Raw genomic sequence first — 27635 nt, forward strand, 5'->3', positions numbered from 1 at the left:
ATTTGAAAAATAAGCATGGATTAGGCCATTCCAAGCACTTTAGGCATAGTTTAATTGTAGCTATACATGCCTATTTCTGTGTTCAAGGGTAATTTGGTTTATGAGGGACTAAAAGTGGCCTTTTTCAGAGTTTTAATGGCTTAAGAATGCCATTTTTATGTTTTGGTTTCGCTCTGTTTGCACACATTTCTTGCACTACATCTGCTGGCAACACAAGCACCTATACACAACCTCTAAACCAGCAACACCTTCCGGAAATGTTTTTTGCACCTTGGGGTTTCTTGCCCGGCATAGTGAAATGACTGCAGTTGCACTCTCGCTGTGTTATTTACTTTGTTTCCCCTAACTAACTCTAATTCACCGCTGCATGAAGTGCGTGAAAGATGTCAAAAACAAAAACGCTCATAAGTGTGCTCCTCCAGCAATTGACCCATGAGTCTCAGTGCTACTTCACGGATGGAGGAAACGCGTTCTGTCAGCTATGAGAGAAGCAGGTGAGAAGCCACTGCAATGCTCAGCTCTTTGTTAGCTGAAGTTGAGTGGTGCAGTTAAAGCACACATTTTCTACATTATTGGCTCACAGTATACAGAGTCTACACTTGCAGAGACACTGTCAACGCACCACTCGCCTCACAAGCCTCACTGTTCGTCTGTCAATAGATGCATGTGCCAACCGTCATCTCATCCATTTGGTGCGTTCCTCCCAACAGCATGTGCTCATCGAGTCCCTCGCCCCTTATGTAGTGTCCAGTTCCGCCCACCTGAGCTCTGCAGCAAGGACTCAATGCCCTTCACGTTGACTACTTCGACTGACCATGGACTCTTTTGTAGCGCAGTTACACTAACTTGCCATTTTGCCATTCCGTCTAGGCAGGGCACCCTGTAGTGCCCACCGACATTACAACACGGGGACACTAAGGGCGGTGCTCTCAGCTGGCGCCTCGGTGCCAGCTGCAAAAGGTGAGAAAAATAAATATGGGCAGCGCCTGCTCGATGTGCAAACACGGCACATGCGGTTACACTATTGAAGCCTACTACACTTGTCCTCTTGTTGTGGTGCTCCACTGCAACCCCTCGGTCCCTGACCCACTCACATGTGAAAAACAATACAATGAATATTAACCCTGACATCACTCATGCATACCTCTGATAACTTTACAGTGATCACACCTAAAAGCATTACATTTACTGAAGGTGTGCCCCAACGCTATTCTATATTTTTAATCTTCAAATGAGCCTATGCCACAGTGACTGCCACACCCTCACACTCTGCAGCACATGTAGTCCTCATGCATACTGAAAGCTATTTGTATATGTAGTTGGGGTCATGCTTCATAATAATACATTATTCATTCTCTTCTTAGAATCTATTGTATTACGTGGCCAACCCCTGTGATAACAGCAGTATGGCTATGTCCAAGCCAGTGAGGAAGAACAGAAATAATAGAAAATGAACTGGACTGTTACTAAATACAGTGCCAGGTGCTGTACTACTGCTCAGTGCACTCTGCTCTATCTCACTCATTGCCTTGGCACATTGCACTGGCAACATCCAGTTACAAATTTGCATCACCCATAACAACACAGTTGGCATCTTCATTTCCCACCCCAAAGAGAACTTGCCGAATGCTTAAGTCTAGGCTCAACCATGTACCCTTAACAGGCCACTTTTCCAGTGGCAGTCAAACATTGCTGCCTTTTTAAGTTTTAATAATTAGAGTGAGTGCCACAACCAATCACGTATCTGCTTTAGCATGACGGCACAACATGCTCGCACCATTAGTACCAAGAGCTCCCACAGATGCTTTGTATGTCATAGCAGTCTCTCCTGAAGTGTCTTTCTATGCGCATCATGAACTGCCGTGGCAACCACAAAATTTAAACCTAGGCCATGCAGGCAAGAATGGCATTGCCTGTACCACTAGGCCACACGAATAGGTTTAGCAGCACAAGTAGTACCTCAATCCTCTGCTTGTCACACAAACTGGCACCAGTGCCTCGCAAAATATGACAACTGCACACATTTCAGCAAAATAACCTACTACAATTTTAGCAGGATATGAGGAAAAAGGTCATTTCTACAGAAAAAAAAAAAAACTCCAGTGGTGAAAAACCAAAGGACCTTCGACAAAGAAGTAGATTAACCAATGGCACAGTGCATCATTTCAACAGAATCAAGTGAAATGAAGAAAAACAGTGACGACAAATTATAGGAGACTGCACTCCACAGCAGCTTTAGCTATCACTCTCACTGTTTTGCACTTTGGGAAAAGCTGCTCACAATGTTTACTGAAGGCATAACTATTGTTCACTGAGGCATTGACAGACAAATGCCATTCACAGAAAACATCGCCACATAAGTGCCATCACTGTTTAAACAGACATTTCTTGCAGCCATTAATCTGGGAATATGTGTGTTCATGTAGGTGACCAATGATAAGCACCTCTCAATATCAAGCTGCATGCAAAGTCAACAAGGTGATTATCTTCCCAAGACTGAAGGAAACCACACACTATTCCCGATTAGTGTATAGCGTAGTCAGAGCAGCAAGTCACCTTCAGGGCACTCAAGCTACAGGTGTACATGGAAGCAGTCTCAATGTAGTGTAAGTATGCGTAAAGGGAAACTAGCACTGCTTATAGCAAGATGTTCACTAGTGCCCCATGCTCACATGTTCCCTTAAACAGTGGACTGCACTGTGCACACGATATGCACCCCAACTATGGACTATACCCAGAATTGGCTCTTTGCCAGCTGCCTTCACAAAATGTACACATGGTGTGGAGGCACACACAAATACATATGTCCCTCTGCCTTGACAACACTAGCGTGCTGCATAGTTGCAGTCAACTGAAAACAGACCATTTCCAGGAATGAATAAAAAAAATCCTTAAAGGGATAGTATAGCAGCCATATGGCTGCTCTCACATCATATCGGCCACGATACGTGTAACAAGTAATTACTAGCTAAATAATAATCTTCTCAGAGTTCAACGTGCCGAATTTTTGGAAAATCTAAGCAGGCAAATATGCCAAAAGCACACTTGCCAAGAAAATCTTGGCCACTCTGCCAAGAAATGCAAGTAGTGAAAAGAAATTGCCTACAGCTAGATACATGACGCAGAAGTTATGATCTTGAATCATGACTCACATGATGGCAATCCTACTGCTCTTGCACAACTGACATCCATATGCTATTTCATAATATTTCTTTCTTTAATAGTGCATTGTAATTTGCTGCAATGTCATTTCATGGAGAAGCTTCTGTACATCCTCGCCAGTAGCTTACTTTATGGGGCTTGACCCAGGGCAGGCCTATGCTGTAGGCTTGCTGTGCAAGACTACACAGGTCTGTTGAAATGTAGTGTCAGATTGGACCAATCCCACTGCCTTTAGAGCTGGGCTTTGGCCAGGCTCAGAATTCCAAACCACACATATTTTCAGTCCTAGCACCAAAACAATGCACAGCATATAGATGAAGTTGAATGGATGGGCAGGCCTGCATGCAATCCAGCAATGGCAGCACCAGAAGTACTTCCATTGGCATCACAGCCATACCTGTAAAGCCTTGCTATAGATAAAACTCCCTACATATTCGCATAAGGTTTACTGTTGCACCAAGTCATTATTACCTTCACGTTGGTCTCGAGACGCTCCTGTTGAAGCCTGCGAGCTGAACCCAACAGGCTCAGGCCTGGTGCTAGGACTCTTGACAGCAATAGGATGATTGTTAAGCATATATGACCCGCACAGGGCCTCTTCTGCTTCTGATTCAGTAGAAAAGATGACAAAGCAATGCCTATAAAAAAAAAATGTAAGCAGAGGAACATTTTAGCTATAGCTATCATATAATGTACATGACCACTAGATGTCATAATTCATAGGCAAACAAGAAGCAGTCACTGACACTCCTATTCAAAGGCACCTATGCTGGCCTGTACCCAAGGAAGGGGGCTGCTCCCTCCCTCCCGAAATTAAGCTACATACCCCCACCCCCTCATCCACGCCCCACATCACCACTCCTCACACACATTCCTAAAGCGCCGCCAAATCAATCATGAGACTTGACAGCTACTCGGCGGTCAACATTCTGCTGCCTTTTTCCCTCATTTTGGATAGTGGTAGTTATCGGCATTTCCTGGGATGTGAAGGCCAGTTTTTTCACCAATTCGGTGCCCGTGCGATTAACTCGAGATGCGTTAAGTTGTCACCAGCTATTCAACGGTCTTGCGCGTCGCTGTTGGTTCGTTAGTTCAACCTTCTTTGTTTAGACTGATCCAAGGACCAGGAAAGGGATTCAGTTCATAGTCAGCTGACCTGTATGCTCATGGAACGAATTGTGGTCGGAGAAAACAGCACTTGCATTTAGTTTTGCTTCATTATTTCGTTGAGCGACAGCTTGCCGCAACGCTGGCAGATCCTCAAAACCATATACCTGCGATATGGGTTAGACACGGTGCAAATTAAAATAATGCAAAACAGCGTCTGTCATCAAACCCTGCAATAACCCTTAAAACCATAAGCAATACAACTGTCACCCCTTACCTCGTCTGGTATTTCCCCTAATTGTACACCACTAAAATTGGCAATTGGAAACAAGAGTCACAAGGAATTGAGAAATTAAGCAATCTACTAAGGGAGAGACCCAAGGCAAACAGCCAAACAGGAAGGAAAAGCAAAAATTAACAAATTTAACCGTTGCTTGTGAAAATATTTATGGATCAACATCTTTTTTATTTAAAAAGAAAGCAGAGAAAACGCTGCTGGAAGTGAAGAACAATTCTGTGTTTTTAATTATGCTTTTACAGCTATCAGTTGAGCCGCCTGACACAGCCACTTCTCTGCTGTGCTCATATGTCAGTGTTTTTCTAACCTTCCGTGGTGGACGCAGTACATGTAGAACCGCAACGTCCTGCGCTCTACACGGTTGTGCGCTACTGGCGGCCACACATCGTTACGCAACTTCTCAAATAACAATACAAATCTGCTTTGGCACTTGGTAGAGCAGCAAACAAGGGATCAAAAAATACAGCGATTTTTCTGCAAATATAAATTTCTCTATAATTTTCCCAGAGCTAATTCGAGAAACACTACTAGGAATCTCTATTTTACACTTTTGCTTGTTTATTTGTTCTTGGCAGTGTTCTTCCTGCGCAAGTCCATTTGGTGTGGCTTTTTGTTTGCCAAGTAAAGGAGATGTGCATCTCACAGGCATACCTGTGAGATAAGGTTTATTTCATTTCCCTTTTGCGGGTTTACGCGTCTTTATGGCGAATGGTGGGCATTATTCACATTTGTACTAGTAAAGGTAGCCCCCCTCATTTGCATAGAAAAGTTAGCTTGGGTTGCTCCCCCCCCAAAAAAAAGATATCCTGGGTATGTACCTGCACCTATGTGTACATAAACTGACTTTGTGGTTCCACTTCATTTAATATTTCACTCCCCTTTCCCCAGTGTAGGGTAGCCAACCGGGCTCAGTCCTACTTAACCTCCCTGCCTTTCATTTATCATTTGCTCTCTCTCTCTCTCAACCTCAAATTGGCCTTGCTGATGCAATAACCCATACCATGAGCTTCTATCCCCAGGCTAGTGGAGTGGGGCTTCATGCTCCCAAAATGCAAGCAATGCCCATGTCGACAAAAAAACTAACTCGGCCACTTGGCCTTCCTTGTCACATGTTCCTTGTTTGCGACATCCACCAGTTTGCACTCTCAAAGGGTTAGCGGAATGGTGGTTTGGTGAGGATGTCTCCATGTTGATGTGTGTTTAAGCAATTAGCCATTTTCTTACTCACACCTGCTTATGTTTGCTGATCAGGCATGTTGTACCTTACTGTTGTACTGATGCTGTAGCGGCTGATAAAATACAAGGGATCCGACTTTTGGCGCCTTAGAATTATTTACTAAAATGTGTAAGGGTGAAAATATTCCGCGGCATGTTTCTGTGTGACCTGCATTCATGGCTTTTCATTCACATTGTGATCTCAAATGTCGTACTTAGGTTTCATGTTATTATAAAATTTTATACGAATTTTGCCGTTCACGTGCTACCTTGGTGGCTCGATTGTCCTTTCAAAGAATTTAAACCAACTGTTTTACATCGTCAGCCAGCGCCAGCAAAGTGAGGCTTTGGCCGTAGCACACGACATATTGCAATAAGATTTGATGCAACGCAAGTTAAACTCACGCCTTCCTTTCTCCTTCGAATCGCATGTTCACGTTCTCCACTGTGTACTTTTCGAAAACCCGGCGAATGTCTGCCTGCGTGACACCAAATACAATTATGGATTACGCTTTCGTGCAAGGTCTGAAAAAGTACATCAGCAAAAAAGGATGATGATTATACTTTACCTCTCTGGCTTCGGCGCCGATATTCCCAACATACACTTTTCGTTTAGCGGGCTGATCTGGTCTCGCACCTTTCTGCTGCCGCTGGTCTGTAGTAAATATAGCACAGCAATTGGACTAGTTAGGTATTCAAGCTGAGCAAATTTTTCGTAGTGATGTAGCAATGCAATGTGTGTGATTTACCGCCCCAGCCGCCACGACCTTTCCCGGCGTCTGGTCTGTTTGCCTTCATTGCGCCAGCAGGTCAGTCTCTTACGCTACGAAGTAGACAACGAGACTGCTCAAAACACTAGACACTAGCACAAAGAAAGACCGAAGACATTCGTTGTCACTTGCCAAAAGGTTAGTGACAACACGGTACGATTGTGGAGCAGGCGTTGCCTAGCTACGCTGGACCTCTGTGTGCGCTTCCGAACGATGATATACGGCAAAAAACGGTAGAAGTTAACCACTGTCAACAAATGCAGCAACTTCTGGCAGCGGCCATGTGCGAGTACAAAATAAAAGAATATGATGATGATGATGCAGAGAGAAATGTTCCGTGTATCTGCTAGACACCTTGCAAGAGACAGATAAAAATATTAAGGACCTCCTTTTATATAATACATTTTCGATTAAATAAGTAACCATTGCCTATCGTTTTATCGCTCTCAATCTTAAAATCTTGAGAGCCATGTAAGCGTAGGCACCAAACGGCGAGCGTAGGGGGCGACCAGATTTCGGTTTCGGTACTACTTCTTTTTTATTTTTTACATACACTCTTAAAACGGTTGCACCCTTTGGGGTGTGTATTTGTCCCACAACGATAATCGTCATCTGCCTTGCTGGCGTTTCCTTTCTTGAAAACTCGGCGCTCGCTACTTTCCTGTCGAGAATGCTGCGTCACACTGATAACGCGCATGCCGTTCGTGACTGGGAAGTACCGGGCTCGCAGCGTTAAAGAAAAGAAACGCGGGCAAGACAGATGACGATTATTGTTGTGGGACAAGATAAGCCCCAAAGGGTGTAAATTTTTCTAAGAGTGTAGAAGACGTACACTCTAAGAACAGTTTACACCCTTTGGCGTGCCCCTTCTGCCACACAACGATAATAGTCATCTGCCTTGATGCGTTTCCTTTCTTGAACGTTGCGAGCCCGGTACTTTCCAGCATAGAGTTTCCTACAAGAATTACTAGAGGGAACTCTGGCGCTGCAATCGTTGTCCTACCATGGGAATGATGGGAAGTACATGGATTTGTCTGATCTTCGTGCTTGTGGATTCAGACGTTCTTGTGGCTTTGTATATTACGCTATATAAATCTTATTGTCGTATATTTCGGCGCAATCTATATTCTTCGAAGTGTAGAAGACGCCGGGGAACGCGTACAATTGCTATTAATTGCAATGATTGAGCTTGTTTATGTGCCCAAATCGAAACGCACCAAGCGTCTCAAAGCACTGGCATGCCCGCGATAAATTCATAAGTGCGTTTCATTCGCTTGTCGATACATGCATCCGTGGCTTAATGGTTTCAATATCAGGCTTCTGTACTAGAGTCCCTGTGTTCGAATCCTGCAGTCGGGCAATTTTAATGATGTTTATTTAATTATTTATTATGCAATAAACTGTTGAAAATGACGAGTTTACTAAGTCACAAAGCCGTTTGAAGCCAAAAAGGACGAAGTTTAGGCAAATCCATGTACTTCCCATAATTCCCATGCTGGAACAACCGCTCCCATTGTAGCTCACGTAGACACTAGCGCCAGAGTTCCCTCTAGTAATTTTGTAGGAAACTCTATGCTTTCCAGTAACGAACGGCACGCGCGTTATCAGCATGATAGCGTTGCCGACAGGAAATGCTAACATGCTGATAATGCGCATGCCATTCGTTACTGGAAAGTACCGGGCTCGCAGCGTTAAAGAAAGGAAACGCATCAAGGCAGATGACGATTATCGTTGTGTTACAGAAGGGGCACTCCAAAAGTTGTAAACTGTTCTTAGAGTGTAGAGGAAGGAAATATAAAGGGAAGGTCATGTAGCAGTTCTGATATATATATATATATATATATATATATATATATATATATACGAAACTTGTATATATATACAAGTCTCCGGCCTGACATCTATCGTAGGATGCAACTTATAAAAACAGCAGTTCGCAACCAAGGCACACGAATCGCGCGGCGTTGTGTTACTCCGCTAGCCAATCACAGAAGCAAACAAAGTCGTCAAGTTGGTTCTTTATTCTATGAAGTCTTCGTCATGCCGTAGGAAACTCTATGCGTCATGCGATGTTTTCAAAATGGCATCGTACTTCCTATCTACGGAGCGCCTGCTGTTCTTGAAGTCCTTTCACCGGCGAAAGCGACGAGGTGTGCAACACATGGACAGACAAAGTGTCCGAAGTCGGAGCATTTAACTCTTCAAAAGTCTTCGGTACAGTTCATTTTATTGCTGAGCCCGTTTTACTCGTGAAACTTCACTGCCAACATGAAGTGAAACTTGACAGTAAATAGTTGCAGCGAAGCAAGCGTTTTATTTCAGTTCAATAAAGAATTAAACTTTCACCGTTCCACTATAATAGACGAGTGAAAACGTATAAAATTACGCGCTTTTAACTTGATTTTTTTGCGTGGTTCCCGCCTTATTTAGGTAACATGAAAAGTACAAATTCACTATTTGCCACCTCGTGGAGGAACAGTGGCTGGCGGTTAAGGGGCGTGGGCGGGGCTTCACTGGAGACTTAAGTTGTATCCGACTACCTATCTATCCGACTATCGATCTCTTAGGAGACCAGCGTTGGAGTTTCAACTTGGCACGAGCGTTCGTCAGTAGCCCGCACTCGCCTGACAAACACGAGGCACGCTAAGTGGCGATAAGGCTAAAATGATAATGAAATAAAATGATAACGGGCAAAACAGTTTCGCACAGGAAGAGAGAGCATTGACGATGATCCCCGCAGTGCACATGGTCGGCCCGTAGACGTGATGACCGAAGGAATTGTCGCTCCCGTTGAGGAGGAAGTCTTCAAGGACAGGAGGCTGAACTTGAAAGAATTCGCGGCACAGGTAACGACCGCGTTCGGCATAATTCACGAGAATCTTCACATGACAAAGGTCAGTGCAAGACGGATGCTCCGAATCCTTTCTTCTGTGCACAAGGAGCGTCGTGTTACCTGTCATCTCGAGTTTTTAGAGTTCTGCCGTGGGAATGAGAGAGAAGCGTTGGAGTCTATTGTCAGCGGAGGTGAAACCATGGTCCTTTACTACGATCACTTTCCAAAAGAGAATCGGTGGAATGGCGCAAACCAGGAGAAGCGCCACCGAGAACAGCCAAGGTGACTCAATCGACCAAGAAGATCATGGCATCAATCTTTTGAGGTTGCCGCGGGGTTCTCTTGATCGACTTTAATGAAAGAAATGCCATCATGAACACACAGTGTCACGCGTCACTTCTACACAAACTGCCTGATGCAATAAACGAGAAGAGGCGAGATATTTTCCATCATGGCGTCCGTCCGCTTCACGACAACGCCACAGTTCACACGGCGAGCGTTGCAAAGGCTGCAGCGAAGGACTGTGCCTTCGAGCAAATCGATCACCCGCCCTACAGCCCAGACCTGGCGTGCAGTGACCACTACCTCTTCTCAAAGCTGAAGAAAGTTCTTCGCGGCGAAAAATGTACTGCTGATGATGAAGTGAAGAGTGCCGCCCGCGGTCATATTGAAGGCAAAAGTCCAGGCTATTTTCTGAAGGACATAGAAATGTTAGTGCAAAGATGTGAAAAATGTGTTGAAGTGAAGGAAGATTGTATTGAAAAGTGACACAGTTAATTTCTATCTCCTTTAGAAGTTGGTATGTATATATATATATATATATATATATATATATATATATATATATATATATATATATATACAGGGAGCCGGAAGCTCGCACACACTTAACAGTGTTCACCGCGCACTCAAAGGCGGTCGCAGAGCCACGTCATCTTAAAAAAAAAAGTACATGAGTGTTAGTGTGCCCGTCTGCGCGAACGATGGTCGAGTCCGTCGTCCCAGCAAGCTGGACGACAAAGCATTCACAGAAAAAAAGAAGAAGGAAAGATTCAGGCACACGGGGCAGTATATGGCAGCTTCCCAATAAACAGTTCAGCGCATGCGCGAGATTATAGCGTTCCTTTCTAGAAAACACCACCACCCTGTGGATTTATAGGTCACTGTCTTAATTGTCATGGTTGAAGAAAGTTCCAGCTCAGTAAAGGACGCGGACAAGCAAGTGGGCCAGAAGCACTTGCTCGTGTATTTTAATGCGTTTGAAATAACGTCCTTCGTAGGATACCTACATTTGTCGATCGTTGCTCTCATTCTCCTCAATATATGAGCGAGAAGAACCGAGAGAGAGAGAGAGAGAGAGATTTAAATATTGTGAGAGAAAAGCCGAGAAGCCGGAATGAACTACTGTGTCCTGGCCCGCTACTCAGCGTTGTGGGGGAGGGGAGGTGGAAAGGGGAACAAAAAAAAAGGAGAAAGTGAATATGATGATTTGAAAAAAGCATGGATAAAAAATAACACTTAACCGGAAACACTTATTACAACCACGCTTTTAGGGACGTCGAACTGGATATAAGTAAAACGAACAATTGTAACTTAAAGGGACACTAAAGCGAAACAATAAATCAGTTTAGACTAATGAAGCATTGTTTGAGAACTCTGCAGGCAGTCATTTCAAAAATATTGTTTGATTATTACATGAGGAAATGAAAGTCCAAGTATCAGTATTTGAATTTCGCTCCGAAACCCCAGCGCCCGTACGTCAGCGTGACGTCAGGGATTCCAAAGTATGTTTTCGCATTTGGGCAGCGTTGGCTGAATAAAGGTTCCCGAAACTTGCCATGTTTAATATTTCGTTCCTTTAGAACACCAATGTAGTCAATCTGTACCATTATATATAAATAGTAGGCCCTAGAAGATGTCATCAAAATCCAAGACGTCACAGCCCCCAGGTGCGGGAACTCAAGTAGACGTCGCCACCCGTATTTTGTTCTTGCGCTTTTTATGGCTTACCAAACGTCTTATCGTTGTAGAGTGGTGTTTTTGGTGTTGTAGAGTGGTAATTTACTAATGCAGAAGAAATCATTTTTCAGTTTAGTGTCCCTTTAAGTGCGCGCCGTTTCAACTGAGAAAAGAGGAGCAGAAGAAGAAGAAGCATTCTAATGTCATGTACGCCGTGGAGATAGTGGACGGCAGGTACTGCTACGTCCACAAAAACAGGTGAGACGTGCAGATTATACATACTGTGATTATGTTACGCTGTACATTGTCTTTACTTCGCAGTTAGGAGTTGCCAAGCAGTGTCAACGTCTTCAGCTTTGTTTCCTGCTGGGAAATATGGGCTGTTGGTACAGTACGCCATCGTTATTCCCCATCTGATTCCTTTATTTCTAGTTGTATAATTAGAAAGCATAGCTTTGATACGAACGAGTATTATGTATGTATGTATGTATGTATGTATGTATGTATGTATGTATGTATGTATGTATGTATGTATGTATGTATGTATGTATGTGTGTATGTGTGTGTGTGTGTGTGTGTGTGTGTGTGTGTGTGTATGTATGTATGTATGTATGTATGTATGTATGTATGTATGTATGTATGTATGTATGTATGTATGTATTGTAATGGTTGGGGTCGGGCATGAAACAGACGGTAGCTGGCCCATGCCGTCGTCCAACTTATCCACGCTGAGGACGTTGTTGAAGGTAGAGACTTGTTCTGATCGAGAACGAGGAATATGGGATTTATTTACAGTATCTACATGAGAACGTTACAGTTCATCAGTCTAGCATGACTGTAAGAGAATGCACACTGAGGAGCCGCCAACGGCTCCTTAAATACACTCTGTCCACCATAGATCCCTAGGTGAGGGAAAACGGCAGTTCAACCTTCGACCTGGGAGCGTCCAAAGTCATCGTAGCCTTCGTAGTCATCGCCTTTGAGGGGGAGGGTTTGCACACTCACTTCCGCGCAGGTTTTACTGACCACACCGAGGTGAGAGGGTTCTCGCAGACAAGGGTCCTGCCCCGAGCAGGCGCCTCTTGATCCCAGTGTCGACTCAGCAGACAGTGACCGCAGCGTCTGTCCATTGACTGACGCCTTCTAAGAAACGTGAGACGGCGCCACAAAACTTCTTATTCCAGGAGTTTCCCCGCTCCAATCATACCGTGAAGGCGACGGCGACTCCACAAACAATACTTGGTCCATCGACTTTTGTAGACATCCCGGCGCCGTTCGGTTGGTGACGCGGTGCATTGTGGTCCTTACAAAGCGAGTCGTTGCAGCAGACATGGTTGCCTCAAAGAGCTGGGGACTGACGTATTGTTGTCCGTTGGCGCCGGCAGACATGCCGGCGCCAACGGGCTGTTGACTGGGCGGTCGCTTCTCCGTAGATCGCCAGCCCCGCCGCTGCGGTGGGCTGGGAGAATTTTGTAGGTCGGTACCTCTGCAGGCCGTTCGTAACAGTGTGTATGTATGTATGTATGTATGTATGTATGTATGTATGTATGTATGTATGTATGTATGTATGTATGTATGTATGTATGTATGTATGTCCGCGCCTAACCTTTTTCAGTCAGTGATCAAATGGGTTGAGCATCGGGCTGCTGTGCTGAGGGAACCGGGTTCAAAACCAATCGTTGGACCAACTTGGGTCACTGGGTATGTAACACTGGATATGTGCCGCTCTTCAATGAACACTGTTGACGCTAACTTGGGTCACTTGGTATGTGCCGCTCTTCAATGCGAGAGAGAAAAAAAACTTTTTAAGCCTTCTCCGGTGCTGGGCGGAATCGAACTCACCTCATAGATATTCATACACGCACCACGCGCGGACTTCGTGGCAGCGCCGAACGCACAGCGTGTCCAGCGGAACAAGCGAGAGCGGAGCCCGGCTGCAGTACATGCTTCATACATGACGCGTTTCGGCGGTGGCGATATGGTGTGTCAGTGTTTCAACGCTAACCGCAATTCAATGCAATCGACATTAATCGTAAGATGGGTTCTGCTGGGATTTTTTTTCAGGTGGCTGGATATAGGTGCTCTTCAAGTATGGTAGACATAAAACAGTTGGGTGTTCTCATATTTGACGCTTCTGTAGAGTTCTCGCATGGACTAAAGGACTGAAAATTCTTAATTTGTTCTGTAGCTGTACACTTTTTAATGATTCTGAAGGTGCAAGAAATGTATTCAAACTAAAATTGTCCATGCACATAGATAATTGGCGCCGTAAGGGGAGCGTTACATATTTTAGCTGTGCTGCAGCCATGCTAAGTGTCACCTAGTATTTTTGCTCATGTGCTGGAAATTACAGTGCGCACGCAAACGGCGAATATTTATCCGCAGTCTAAGCGGTTATGCAAAACGAGAGAATAAAGACTGCGCGAAGGACAGGGCCAAAGCAGAGACGACGTATATAACACATAGCGTTGTGTACACGTCATCTGCTTTGGTTACGTCCTTCTGTTTTTATTCCCTTTGTATGAACCAGCCAGCCCAATGCAGCACACTCCTCCGTGCAAAAGAAACTTATCTGGGGAGGTATTCCGTAAGAGTCCACCTCGCGGACATGCTCATTTCGTCTGCTATTGAAGTTCTGATTGGCTGTGGCGCCTGGCTGCTGTGCACGCCTCAGCCCACTAAAGCCACTCAGAACTTCAGCAGCTGACAGGGACAAATGAAATTTTATTTCCTAGCAGCTTTTCGTGGCTATACTGGCACGTAAACATGACGACGCAAGAACTGCACGAGATAAACTTTCGTTGCAATCAGAGTCAAACTCCCGTGTCAGATATCTCAGTGCGCCCCAAGTAGTCAGAATCATAGTTCACCGTTTACGACTATACGGTTTCCGAATCTCACAGCAGATGTAATTTGAGCTAACTGCATGTCATGCACAATGTGTCATCTATGGGACAAACCAGAACCCTTAGATTTATTTTTTTTAACCATAGGGCACGGTACCTCATTATGGCACTGATCCTTTTGCCGGGAAAGTGTACGATTTCGCTCGTTTTCGATTAATTGTTTATGCAAAGACGCATCGGTCTACTGATAAGAGCTTCTTCATCGAGGTTCGCTTGCTCGCTTCGTCCACCGAAATTACATATTTGAGGCTGGCGCGAAAGCGTCACGGACATGCAGCCTTGAAATGCCGAAGTTGTTCATCGCGCGAGCAGCGACTTCGATCCTCATCCGCTCGCGGTGCCAATGCGATGCAGGCACGTGCACTCTCTGCGGTCGCTCTGCACAGAGCGCGCCTCGGCGTTGTACCGGCTTCGCTCGCCGCATGTGATGCGCGGACTGTGGCGTCTGTCGGGTCTGGAGCTGCAGCAGCTGGCCGACAGCGTGGTCAGCGTGTCCCCCCTGCGACAGGTGGCCTGGTGGGACCTGGCGCCGCTGTACGTGCCCCGCAGGCTCCACGAGCTGCTTCTCGACAGGCTGCTGATCGCGCACGGCGACTTGCGGGCTCTGCTCGGCGCCATCGAGCCGACAGTGCTGACGAAGCTGCGCGTCACCAAGGTTCGCTATATGCGGGCGCGCTTGCAATTCGGCAGCCTCGCATGCATTACGGGCCACGGCGAGATAACGTAATTTTACACGAAAATCACCGAACATGGGATATTTGGGCTAGTTTCAGAGACTGACACAGTTGTGTTTATGAATTGATTCACCTCCGCCCCCTGTGGTAATTATTATGCCCAAAGTCCTGGAAGCTTTAAGAAATTAAAAGAGCTAAAGACAACGACAATGACAAGAATGACAAAGCCGTGATGCTGCATTAGGAAACCGTCGTTTATATCGCACGCGCTCTCCTGTGTATCTCCTTGCTGTACGTATTAACTTTCAGCTAGCCCACAACTATGACGCCTCAGCTCCAAGTCTAGACGTCTCGTGCTACTCATTAGCAGGCATTGAATGAACACTTATGAAAAACGAGGAGATGGACGAAACGACTGCTTTTCGCAGTATAATCTTCTGTCTGTCCTTATTCAACGTAACTGTATCTTCAGTTGATCGCGTTCGGCGACAATACCTTCTCCATATGAGATCCAAACCGCGGTGCGATTCCTATTTCGCGACCGTCACCAACTGACGTCCTTATAGTTTCGTAAGAAGGGTGCGTCGGAGTGTCACAAGTGCTGTCGTCGTCCTCGCCATTTAGCTCTGTGTCCAAGGAACCGCCAACCATATCTTTCCGCAGATGTCCCAGAGGATTCCGCTCCCCTTCTAGTCACTCGATAATGGCGCCTTGTGAACATAATCGGCTATACGTTGCCAGCTAGTCCCCTAGCTCCGTTAATCTAATTTCATTTATTTTTCACCTAAAAACCAGGAGGCATTACTTAAGAGGGGGAGAGGGGGATTCATTTCACGTGACAATTTAATATTACTTATCGGAGCATAACGAACAGAACATAAAAAAAAAATTGCGGAAGAACCCATATCACGATGACTGTCGACAGTAATGCGTTAGCATTTAATCTGTATAGCTACTCAAGTCATTGCCACCATGGAAACGAGTTATGCATGAGGCGTGTACTGCAGCGGGACTCCTCTTTCGCGCTTCCCTAAGAACACTCGGCGCCAAAAGAAAGTGTGCGTTGTATTAGGGGAATAGTATGTTTCAGAAGTTTAGCAAGGTGGTTAGTTAACTTTCAGTTCGTTATGGCTGCTCTCACTGGCGGCGCGCTCCGGAAGTAATGACAACGTATGCAGCAGTGCGGGAGTGCTTTATTCCACAAAAAGGCGCTTGCTAAATTTGGCTTCTCCACAGTAAAAGGTTTTGTGCGGAGAAGCCATCTTCGGTTATCTATTGTCTCTATACCTGAAATACTTAGAAACAAATCGAATGAATGAGTGAAATTTAACGCGAGTCTTTCCGTACTTTGGTCAGTACTCGTAAGAAACTGAAAGAGTTCTCAATTTTAAGTCTCTCAAGCCCAAAACTCGGAAGTGACGCAGCAGTACCAGATCTCAAATTTCGCGTTTTTGTTTCGCAAGCTTGAATCTTCTTTCCAGGGAAAGACCGTAACAGTCGTCAGCTTTAAATATTGTATGATAGACCGGAAGTTAGCTTTATTTCAATTAAACAAATAGCCTGGACCGGTCGTGGCAAAATTTTTGACTTCACATATGCAGCTGCTTCGAGAGCTGGAAGGTTGCACCTCCAGATAGTTTTGACATTCACACTGTCACACCAGACTTTCACATTCATGCCGCTTTGTGTCACACAGAACATTTGCTCGCAGTTGAAGTGACGTAATGTCTATTATGTCTGAAACATCACGATTCGTGACGTTCGGTTGACATGTGCGACACATGACTAGCAGCCTGCGCTCTCTCTCAAATTAATGTAGCGCTGCAGAGTATGGAAGCTAAGAGGCCTCTAGAGACTACGTTTAACACTGAGCGCTGACGATATTTCAACGAAGGAACACGCAGCTTAAGAACACATGCATTCGCGCCCATGATTGGCTGGCCCCAGCTGTAGCTTGCTGACCAGTGGCGCATTACAGTGTATATCTGTTTTCGCATTAATTGCCTGTATGTTTTCTTGTTATTTGGAGCATGAGAACGTGGCTGTGCATAATAACATCCTCACCCTGCAAAAAGTTTTTCACCCGGGCCAGTACTCGAACTACATGGGAAGCGAGCTCCCCAACTGCGAAGCTGCGACATCGCCCCGCTTATAGTTTTAGCGCGCGATGCTATATTCTGAATAATTCTGAAAGAAGATCCAATATCTTATGGTTGCAAGAAAATTTCATCACAGCAAGAAGACAGGGACAACGAAAAGAAGACACACACTTGAGTGCACTTCCGAGTGAAATAATTTTAGCCCTACTCAACTTATATATGTAATTAAGAAATTTAAGTATATATAATTGGAAGTAGCACTTCTACGTGCTCATTTCGTATCCTCCGTCTTCTTCCTGCGCTGAGGTTTTCCTTGCGCTCATGGATGGTGCTAACTATAATTGCCATCCTTACCGTGAAAAAATAAATAAATAAAGAGGTCTGCCGAGAGGGGAAAGAAAGCAGCACGCGTCTTTTTTTTTTTTTTTAAGTAAGTACTGGTATCGAAAAATACACACAGAATGAAAACAAAATAAAGTGGCGATAAGCCGAGTGCAATCAAAATTTATTGATGGGCTTTATATAAAATTTAGTTTGCATAATTTTTTTGTAAGACTCCAGTAGGTAAACCTAAAGCCCCTGCATCCACGCGCCACCGCCGCTTTCTTAAGTAGCGCCAACCTTTGTTGTGCGCCGCCTTTTCTCCTCACACCAAATCCGGTTCCGGTATTTCCGGTTCCGGCGTTTCCGCTTCCTGGAGTTGCGCTGCGGGAATTTCCGCTTTGACTGCTGTTAGACGATGGTGAGACGCCCGCGCGTGCTTAGTTGAGCTGTGGCAGTCGCCATAAGAATGCAAAGGGGACAAGCTGTTGTATTCCGCTGTAGTAGTAGTTGGCGGTCACTGTTTTCCAAATGCACGAAAAACAGCAGTGGTCTCCAAGCGCCCAGGCACTACATTCCACTGTACGTTGTCGCTCGTGCCACAACCGGTCGCAGGTTGACGCGAAGCAGCGAACACGAGCAGATCGCTGGTTACAATAGGCGGTGGTTCTTGAATGGAATTGCATTCACAGTTTCAACCGCAGCTGGTGCAATTAAAGCCTCTCCAGCGACGCGAAAGTAAACAAAGCTAAAAAACAAAGCGTCAGTTCCACTCGGAACAGGAAGCTGCAGCTACGTAAGTTCCGCTTGGCGCCGGAAGCTAAGGGGGTGAGTGGGAGAGGGGCGCGGAGGAGGAGGGCAAGTTGGCGGTACTTAACCTGGTCGGCGGAAACGTGTATAGAGGGGCTTTAGGTAAACCCAATACACACTGAGCCTCATTTCTGAAGTTCAGGGTTGCGTGGGGGCAGAACCAACAATGTGCGCCTATTTCGCTTGCGTGGTCCGAACTGGTCGTGCCAGCTGACGCGAAAAGCGCCAACAGAGGGCGGTTGGAAATAGAGTATCCTCTAGATTTACCTAGAAAATACCGTTTGCGTTGAATGGGAAGGGATGAGGAGCGAGGAGAAAGTTCATATCAACAAGGGACTGAGGCAGGGGTGCCCTTTATCCCCGCTGCTGCTTATGATGTACATGATGAGGATGGAGAGGGCGCTAGAAGGAAGTAATATCGGGTTTAATCTCTCATACAAACAGGCGGGTACAGTAATAGAGCAGCAACTCCCAGGTTTATTTTATGCGGACGACATTGTGTTGCTAGCTAACAAACAAAGTGATTTGCAATGTCTGGCTAATATCTGTGGACAGGAAGGCAACAATTTAGGTTTGAAATTTAGTGTTAGAAAATCAGGTGTTATGGTATTCAATGAAAACAGTGAACAGACAGTGGAGATACAGGGCCAAGAAATACCTCGGGTAACGGAATATAAATACCTTGGTATATGGATAAACGAAGGCAATGGATATATGGAAACACAGGAAAAAACCATAACAGTAAAGGGGAAGAGAAATGCAGCCATAATGAATCACAGAGCGCTATATGGGGATACAATAGGTACGAGGTCCTCCGAGGTATGTGGAAAGGTGTAATGGTTCCAGGACTTACTTTTGGAAATGCGGTTGTTTGCTATAAATCAGGGGTACAATCAGGACTCGACGGCAACCAAATGTCAGTGGGTCGCCTCGCATTGGGCGCTCACGGGAAGACTACAAATGAAGCTGTGCAGGGTGATATGGGCTGGACTAGTTTTGAAGTGAGGGAAGCTCGCAGTAAAATTGAGTATGAAGAACGGCTGAGGGATATGGAAGAAAGTAAATGGGCTGGGAGAGTGTTCAGGTATCTGTACAGGAACAACATTGATTCACAGTGGAGAAAAAGAACTAGGAAGCTTACCAGCAAGTATGCGGCCTGTAGGGTGGACAACACAGCAACAAAGAAGGTCAAGCGGAAAGTCAGAGAGGCTGAATTAATCTCATGGGTGGCGGCAATGGAAAAGAAACCTGCCATCAGTAACTACTTAAGAGGAAAAAACGAAATCAGGAAAGAAACCATTTATGATAGCTCAAAGGGAAGCTCATTACTTTTCGAAGCGAGATCAGGATGCCTTAGAACACGGACATATAAAGCGAGATATAAGAAGGAAGAAGAAACATGTGCTTACTGCCGTAAAGCTAGGGAAACTACGGAGCATGTTTTATTAGAATGTGAAGACGTCTACCCAGCGGTCGATTTAGGCACCACTGGCCTCCTTGAAGCCCTTGGGTTCAGAGGGAGCAGTGGTAAAGCAAACATGTCCGCAATAGACATTAGTAAGAGGCGACTGGAGGATTGGTGGAAGAAAAGATGGGAAACGACAAAAGACGGAGACGTACAAAAGCACAGTTCGCAATAGGGGATCAGAAAATTTGGGCGTGGTAGTTCAGAGTGTTTTTCTTTTTCTTTTTTCATTGTTTAACCTAGGTAGGATATTAGGCAGTATAGTAGCAAGAGCTTGGTGGCGCAACCCACCGCCCCGTTCCAAAGGGGACGCTCATAATATCCATCCATCCATTCATCCGATAGCAGAAATCGCGCTTGGATCCACATAGAAGAAAGCTCGCAAGCAAAAATTAAAGTGAAAGGACGGACCACTGAGTTTCGCAACTTGGGATGACGCGACAGTTTCACAACGGTGAACAGTTTGAGAAACTATATAGGAATGAATCCGCTTGTGACAATTGACTTGTTCAATATGTATACGAACGGACTGACATAGCGATGCAAGTTCTGTGTCGATTGAACTGGAAAACCGCCGGCGTTGGGGTCGAACTGGCAGCCGGCAACATGAAGGAAAAACCGGGCAGGTGGGGGACCGTATCGTATACCAACTCGCCCCGAGCGTACAACCTGAACCTCTCACTTTAGTGTCCCTCTGGCGAAATGGTGGTCGCCTTCACCGAATGCCGCCGCCTCTCTGGTTCAGATCCGGTGCACGTGCCAGGTGAAGAGGAACGTCAACACATCTGGCATCCACTTGGGCTTGGGCGAGGCGTGCGAGGCGCAGTACAACGAGGACGTTGAACGCCTGGCGGGATTGCTCGCCGAGGCCAAATCGTTGCAGGAGCTGGCGACCGACCTGCCGGTCAACGTGAGGCGTCTGGTCGCGTCCGGTCCATACGAGGCCCTGAAGCGCGTCCGCCTGGTGCGCGTGGCGTCATCACTGGCGAACCCCGGGGGCCGCCCCACGTACGACCGGTACTTCCTGTCGAGGAGGGAGCTACTGTCGCTGCTCCAGCAGATGCCAGCACTGCGAGAGCTGCACTGCGACGCATCGCAAGCAATCGGCTCGCTGGAGGACGCCGAGCTGGCGCTGTTCGCGCGGCTGGAAGTGGTCCACCTGCTGCGCGAAGCACCCGAGGCGAACGCCTCGAGCGAGGAGCCCTTCGCGCCCTGCGCGCAGTTTCTGGTCGCGCACTGCCCCAACGTGCGAGAGGTAAGTGTGCGACAGGCCGCGGAGTACCATTCTGCGCACATCATGACCCATCCCGAAAGCGCTTGGCTAATGCATCAGTAACGTGTGCTTATCTCGAGCCCTCTTAAGTGAAACAATAAAAAAAAATAAGTGTCCGACGATTACGGCACTCCCTAATACGAAATTTGAGCGCAGCTCGATACGAGTTTTCATTTCGCGATATATCGTACGTGGGGCGGCCCCCGGGGTTCACCAGCATGTGAGACCGAAATCACCGCACCGACTGGCAGTGGGCCATTGCCGTCAGCAGCTCCGAGGAGGGAGGGGCAGTATGGGAACGGTGGCATGATGAGCGACATCTGAGCCAGCTGTGGAAGAATACTACGACGAACGCGCGAACAATACTGCATGAGTGCGTTCGCGCGCGCGGTTACTCCGAGGGACGCCGAAGCTCGCGCCTAAGAGCTGCGTTCTAAAAAAGAAAGATTATTTGATGTTCATTTGCGAGTTACCTTTCTACAATGCACCCGAAAAGGAAAATGGTACCTTCGTCCGAAAATCGACGCATTGACAGCGGTAGCAAGGTTTAGCGTAGCTAGCTTGGACTCTTTCGTTTCGTGCCTTTACTCTGGGATTCAGACTCAGGGATGTTCACTCCGAAGCCCAGGGAGCCCTTGTTAGTCCAAACCGATCGAATGCCCTGTTAAGTTCGTATCTTTTCCTTTCTTTGTGTGCTTTACAATTCATGATTATGAATTTTTTGTATTATTATTGCTTTCAACAGCACTTATTGTATAGCATTCCTGAAAGCTAATTTGTGGTTATATAACCTCGAATAAGCCACCTATTTCTGGGCCATCCCATCCCACATAGTGGTTATGATCCGCGAGTTGGATCGTGAACACCGTGCTGTACAACAACGATGACTCCTCGAACGGTGTTCAAACACTATGGCCCAAACTATACGCGGGCGCAACATATCTGCGCGACGCCACACGCAGGTCAACTCTTGCTGGGTAGAAGGAACAGCCCTCTGGCAGCTACAAAACGTGTCTTGTATGCGTGAAATTCTTAAGGATGTTCTATTACGCACGCTGAGGCAAGCTTCCGTGGCCTAGTGGTTATAGAGTATCGGGCTTTCATATGCTACAGAGGTCCTTTGTTGAAATGCGGCAGTCGGACAATTGTATTTGTTTGTATCTGTATCCCGCACATCACTGTGATGGCTACCACAAACGTTCGCATGGAGCGCGCTTTCGCTATCTAAAGAAAAAAGAAAGAAACAAACCACTCTAGCCGTAAGAAGAGTAAGCCGGGAAAAGACGTAAAAACGAAAGTCGCCGACTGGCGGCGACGCCATCTCGAAGTTTCCGCGCCAGCCAGTTGTGACGTCATGGATTTTGACGCCGTCTACTGATGTAGTTAGCATTCTTTATCGTTTAAAATGGACAATATTGAAGAAAAGACATACAAAACTTAGCAAACTTCAAGAACGTTTGCTGCGTCACAACGGCCCAAATGCGAAAAAAATATACTTTGAATTCTATGACGTCAGTGGCATACCCATAGAGTTTCTAAATAAATAACCTATGATAAATAATATGAAACTCGATGGACATGCCGGCGCTGAGGTTTCGGCGCGAAATTCACAAACAACATAGACTGAATGAAACTTTTACTTTGTTTTTATCGTCGAATAATTAACCTCTTACCGCGAAATCTACGAGTATGAAATATTTGAATGCAAGTTATGAAAAAAAAAAATACTTTATCGGTATAAACTGATTCGAAGTCTGCCTTTAGTGTCCCTTCAAACTTCAGTTCATCAGCGTTTTACCGCGCTCGCTCGTTAACCGTGAAAATTCTGCGAACAGCTGCCTGGGCCAGCCTCGTGCGCTGTGACAATGGGAGTTCGGGATAGGAAAAAGTTTCGGGGTTCACGATCACCTCCACGGCCGTGGTGCACTGTCGTGATTTTTTTTTCTCACGACGACTGCGTTCGGCTGCAGCTTGTATTTCGTGCGGCCGGACCGCGCGACCTTCGTCCCTTGAGCGGGCTGCGGCACCTCGAACGGTTGTGCGTGTGCTACGGCGGCCGAGGTGCGCGCGCGTTTATGGACGAGTCCCTGCTCGATGCACTGGGCCACGCCGCGACCAACCTGCGCCACCTGGAACTGCCCACGGAGGCGCACTTACGGCCTCAAGTAGGTGTGTCCATGTGGATGCCTCGAGTTCGCGTGCGCGCATGCATTAGCATTACGGGCTTCGGTTAATTCGCTTAACCCCGAGTGATCGCCAGCTTCAGGTTGGCCGCGCGGATGCAAAGTACAGAATATGAAAAGGAGGGAAAAAGTAAAAGGAATGTGCGGCATGGAGTATAAGGTAACAGTTAAAGTAGAATGTGACATAGCTAACGTTGTCTCGTTTCCTTTCTGATGGTGGGAAAGGTCGCAAGCGCCGCTCAATTTGCGCAGAACGGCCGACCAGCCTACCTACTCGGTCGGCCGGTCAGGCAGTCTGCCTGTCATGGCGATGGACGAGACAGAAGAATATTGTCCGTGCGGAGTTCGGACTCGCGACTCTTCGGTTGCGTGCCTACGCACCACGGCAGTTTCTACAAAGTGCAGTAGCGGGAGTACCATTACGGCAGCGATGATTAACACGATCAATCAATCAGTCGTGATACACACGCACAAGACGTAAAAGGAAAGCGGGACAACGCAGCGAGCGATTTTGCGCAAAGCTGTTGGCTGCGGCGTCTCTTTGTCTAAGGACTGAAAATCGGCATTACGGCGCGGCGTTCATTTTCCATGGAATCGTCAATGCTTGAGGCTCTAATCTGATTTTTGTTGTTGTTGTACTGGGTGCGATGTGAGCACTACCTGTTACGAACACGCTCCACGTGTGGCACCACACGCGCGCGCAAGCGCACTTCGAACCTCCTGCTCACAGGCGCTGGCGGACGCCTGCCCCGCGCTGGAATCGCTGGTGGCGCGGTGCTTCCTCCGGCGGAGCAACCAGCCGGTCGCCGACGGTCGCCGCGTGCACCAGCCGCCTCCCGCAGCGCCCGGCGCCGCCGGGACCCTGTCTTCACTCGCGGATATCGAGCTGATCACCCTGAGGGACGCCGCGGCGCTGTTGCCGCTGTGCCCCGAGCTGCGCACCGTCACGCTCACGCTGCCCCACATGGATCCCGCGGACGCGCTTGAGCTGGCCGACCTGTGCGATCGCTGCCTAAAGCTCGAGCGCATCACGCTCAACCTGATGGGCTCGTACCCCCACCTCACGGTCGTCCACTTCTTGCAACGCGTGGCGCGGGTGCCTCAAGTACGGAGTACAACAAAGCCCCTCCATGACGTTTCCCAAACTAAGTTCGAGCTAGCGTCGATCAAGGGGTGGGGATCTTTTTATAGCGCGGAGAATCTCTGCTCGCGCGCGTGACGCTCTAAGATACTCGAATGATCGTCTCACCTTTTACTCAGCAAACATTGGAACTTTCCATGGGCGCAGCGGGAAAGTGGCGAAACACGGGCTCTCGGGCATGTGCGCCCATAGCCAAAATTTGGACCAGTCGGTACTACGCGTTACGAAAGCTTCGCGCCCGAACAGGGACGCGAAGGACAGTACGCCCATTTCTAGCATTTTTGTCACCTATGTATAGGACGGACTGTAATCTGTCGTCAATTTGCTCCAAGGGGAAAAGCGCTAATGGCGCTTTTCAGTGGGTGAACAAGAACACTTAGGGGCCACGGCTGCTTAAGAACAGTGGCCTCGTGCGCTGCTCTCAATAACGTCAACGGTTCTTGCGAGCTCGCTACAGCGCAGTCTGTGCATTCCCATTCGCCATAGAAGCACCACAAGATCCGGTAGGCAGCACTCTGCTGTAGAATAACATAGAGAAAGTTGAAAAATGCCAGGCGAGTGCTCAAACAGTTCGAGCAGACGCTCGAGGCAGCACAGAGTCACTTGCCTTTGCATCATATATGGCGATCCCACTTGACTGGCGCACCTGCTGTATAGATTACATTGTAGTGCCACGTTATTGTGAGACAGAATATAGGAGGTCACATTTTCTTACGGCGCTCCGTCGGCTTAACACGTTCCATTTGCGAAGAAGATGGGAAGAATGGGTAAGGCGTGCAGTCACGGACACAGAAGAGAAGTGGCCAACACGTTGAACACGGACAACACGGCGTGACAATGCGGCGTTCGTGTTGTCCATGTCTCTTTTCTTATGTCCGTGTCTGCACACCCATTGGCACGTCTTACCCCTTCTTTGCATTATGAATCCTTACCAACTAGCTCAGCTTTCTGTCGTTCTAAAGTGGGAAATGCTCTTATTGAATTTTGCACTTATAGCCCGCAGCACAATATTGCTCGACGTCACGGATATCGCCATGTATATTTCGCGTGTTTAGGCACTTGTTGATGTGAATAATCCGTTGAAAACTACAAGGCTGCACTTTCGTTTATTTTCGTAAGCGTCGCAATCGCTACTTTATTAATAAACAGTATGACGTCATGGAGCTAGCACGGGAGAGCCCCGGCGTTGCGAGTCGTGATAAGTCTTCTGGTGTCAGCCATTTAGCTTTCACTTAAAAGCAACATTAATGAGGACCACTAAATCGGTTTACTGACACGCACTATTTCGTTTATTTTGCGGTAAGAGGTTGGAAGGTCAAGGTTCCACTTCCGAAATTTCACACCTAAACCGCAGAGCCGCAACGTCAGTGTGGTGTCACAGGCCTTCGTAGTATATTTATTTATTCGAGGGGGGGGGGGGGGTCGCTGCGACTCGGTAAAATTTAATGAAACTGGCTAAGTTCAGTCTTTGGCTCCTTTAGAATACACTGATGTCTTCTGCCTCTGCACATGAAAAATCATCTACCCCCAAACAGAGGGGAACTGCTGCAGCAAATTCAACGTGGCATCGCCGCCATATTTTGTTTCTGCATCTTTTCTAAGCTGCCAATACTCGGCTCACAGCAAGTGTGCCTTTTTTGACGTTATAGAAAGGTAGCTGAAAATCCTTTAATCGTTCGTGTCCTTATAAGGTAGTGTGAGGGATATGTTAATTTAGATTGCCTGCGCCGAAGGCGTTCACATGTCGTAGCTTCTCTGCGCCACATAAAATTTCAGCATTCGCGGTGTACACACACATAAACATTGAAAGTGCTTGCCATTGACGTTTTTTGCGTGGCACACTAGTTCACGGTGGTACTAATCAAGGCATTTGAAGCCCATTCATGCACCATTTACACGAGTGATAGCGCACACCCAAGGCAAAGACATGACTACCATTACTCGGAATCTATTTGAAAATTCACTTTTCTTTCTCAGTAAATAACAGCTGTTTGGGCAGCATGTAATGTGCTCAGCAGTGACATCATGGTCCCTTCCTTTTACTATGACCGAGTAGTGCATGAGGCATTGCTGCATAGCTACAAATGATTAAGTGGTCCTGGAGAGAACATAGTGTCGATAGCAAGCCCGTCATACTGAAGGAACTTTTTGCCTTCAAAGTACAGAATCCTTTGAGCGAAGGTGACGATGCATCAAGCATCTTTAGAGGGTTCCTCAGTGGGCTTGTACCACACACAACAATCAGGCAACCTGATAAGCAACTGATCCTCTACAATAAAATTTTAATGTTTTCACGAAAGCAGGTTTACCTCGGCACTTATCCTCATTCCCAAGGACCTAGCATTCCAGGCAGCAGATTATAAAAACTCCAAAGACGCCATGGCATTTTCCAAAATGCTTTGCAGTGACTCTCTCTTTTTAAAAAAATTTGGAAACTTGCATCAAGTTTACGATTAAACTATTGAATGATAGCTCCCCGCCAGAATACTCCCTGGGTCCAGCTGCCATCTTGTGGTTGGATGTCTTGCGGGTTACTTTGCAGCTTCTCCTTCAAGCAAGAGTAAGCATCGATTTATTTAGCTATCTCATGCCTTCACAAACATATTAACCTGTTGAATATGCCTAAATATTCTGCACCCAAATTTAGGTGCATGCCAAAGAAACCCAGGTGGTCATAATTGATCCTAAACCCAGCACCTCACATCTTTCAAAGTTGTATGGTGATGTGGGATTTAAAAAAATATCAATCAACACAAAATTAGTTTTAGAATAGGGGCCCCAAAGAGCTTTGCAGGTTTTAGCATTGGGGCATGCAGGAGTGGAGAACTTTAGAATAGAGAGTTTTAAATTAGGGATGCAAGCCGCTTGCGTCCCCTAATCTAAAACTCTATTCACTAGAGTACGGCTGGTTTCTGACTGTTTCAAGTGGGAACTTCACCAAAAACCCACTGAACCTGTTAGTCTCGCTTGACTGTCCATTTATTTGCTTCACCTTTTGTATGATCATGTGCCTCTGTTCCACCATACTTCTCTCTACACAGGTGCAAGTTTTTGTCATGAAAACACCGGACGTGTACGCCGACCTCAACATGGCAGGCCCTGCCAACTAGGATCCGTGAAGATAATGCACTGCAATGACAGCTGAACTTTGACGGACCATCATATATCATTAAGAATATTTGTAAGAGTCATGTATGTTAACTATATAAGCAATATAAACTCCCAATATGACAAAAAATGAAACTACTGAGGGCATGCTATTCTGTCTTGGTTGTTGAACTCACAATGCACATTGAGGGGCAAAGGGAAATGACTAGCACTGTGCACAAGAAGTTGCTGTTAGCCACTTCTGTATAGTATTATTTCATGTGCATCAACTAAGTCTTTCGCTCTGGTTCTCTCATTTCAGGCAACACTAC

The 27635-nt window shown here is 46.5% G+C and overlaps 2 protein-coding genes across 3 annotated transcripts in view; one reads left to right on the forward strand and one right to left on the reverse strand.

Annotated features, from left to right (window-relative positions):
- LOC142572322 (uncharacterized) overlaps positions 1-6820 on the reverse strand; it is a 91517-nt gene extending 84697 nt beyond the window's left edge. For both annotated transcript variants that reach the window (XR_012826042.1, XM_075681332.1), the window contains exons 1-4: positions 6532-6820; positions 6352-6437; positions 6188-6261; positions 3634-3800 (exon numbers count right to left, since the gene is read on the reverse strand). Coding sequence is in view for 1 of the 2 variants with exons in the window: in XM_075681332.1 (XP_075537447.1) it covers positions 3634-3800; positions 6188-6261; positions 6352-6437; positions 6532-6580 (376 nt within the window). In the remaining variant the exon portion in view is untranslated. The remainder of the gene's footprint in view (positions 1-3633; positions 3801-6187; positions 6262-6351; positions 6438-6531) is intronic.
- Positions 6821-9317: 2497 nt separating this feature from the next.
- On the forward strand, positions 9318-27499 carry LOC142570369 (uncharacterized). Its single transcript, XM_075678758.1, has 6 exons — positions 9318-9446; positions 11493-11602; positions 14605-14905; positions 20365-20874; positions 23806-24180; positions 27258-27499. The coding sequence occupies exons 1-6, from the start codon at positions 9318-9320 to the stop codon at positions 27324-27326; spliced, it is 1494 nt and encodes a 497-aa protein (XP_075534873.1). The 3' UTR covers positions 27327-27499.
- The last annotated feature ends 136 nt before the right edge of the window (positions 27500-27635 follow it).

Source organism: Dermacentor variabilis, chromosome 2, assembly GCF_050947875.1.
Source record: "Dermacentor variabilis isolate Ectoservices chromosome 2, ASM5094787v1, whole genome shotgun sequence".
Lineage (NCBI taxonomy): Eukaryota > Metazoa > Arthropoda > Arachnida > Ixodida > Ixodidae > Dermacentor > Dermacentor variabilis.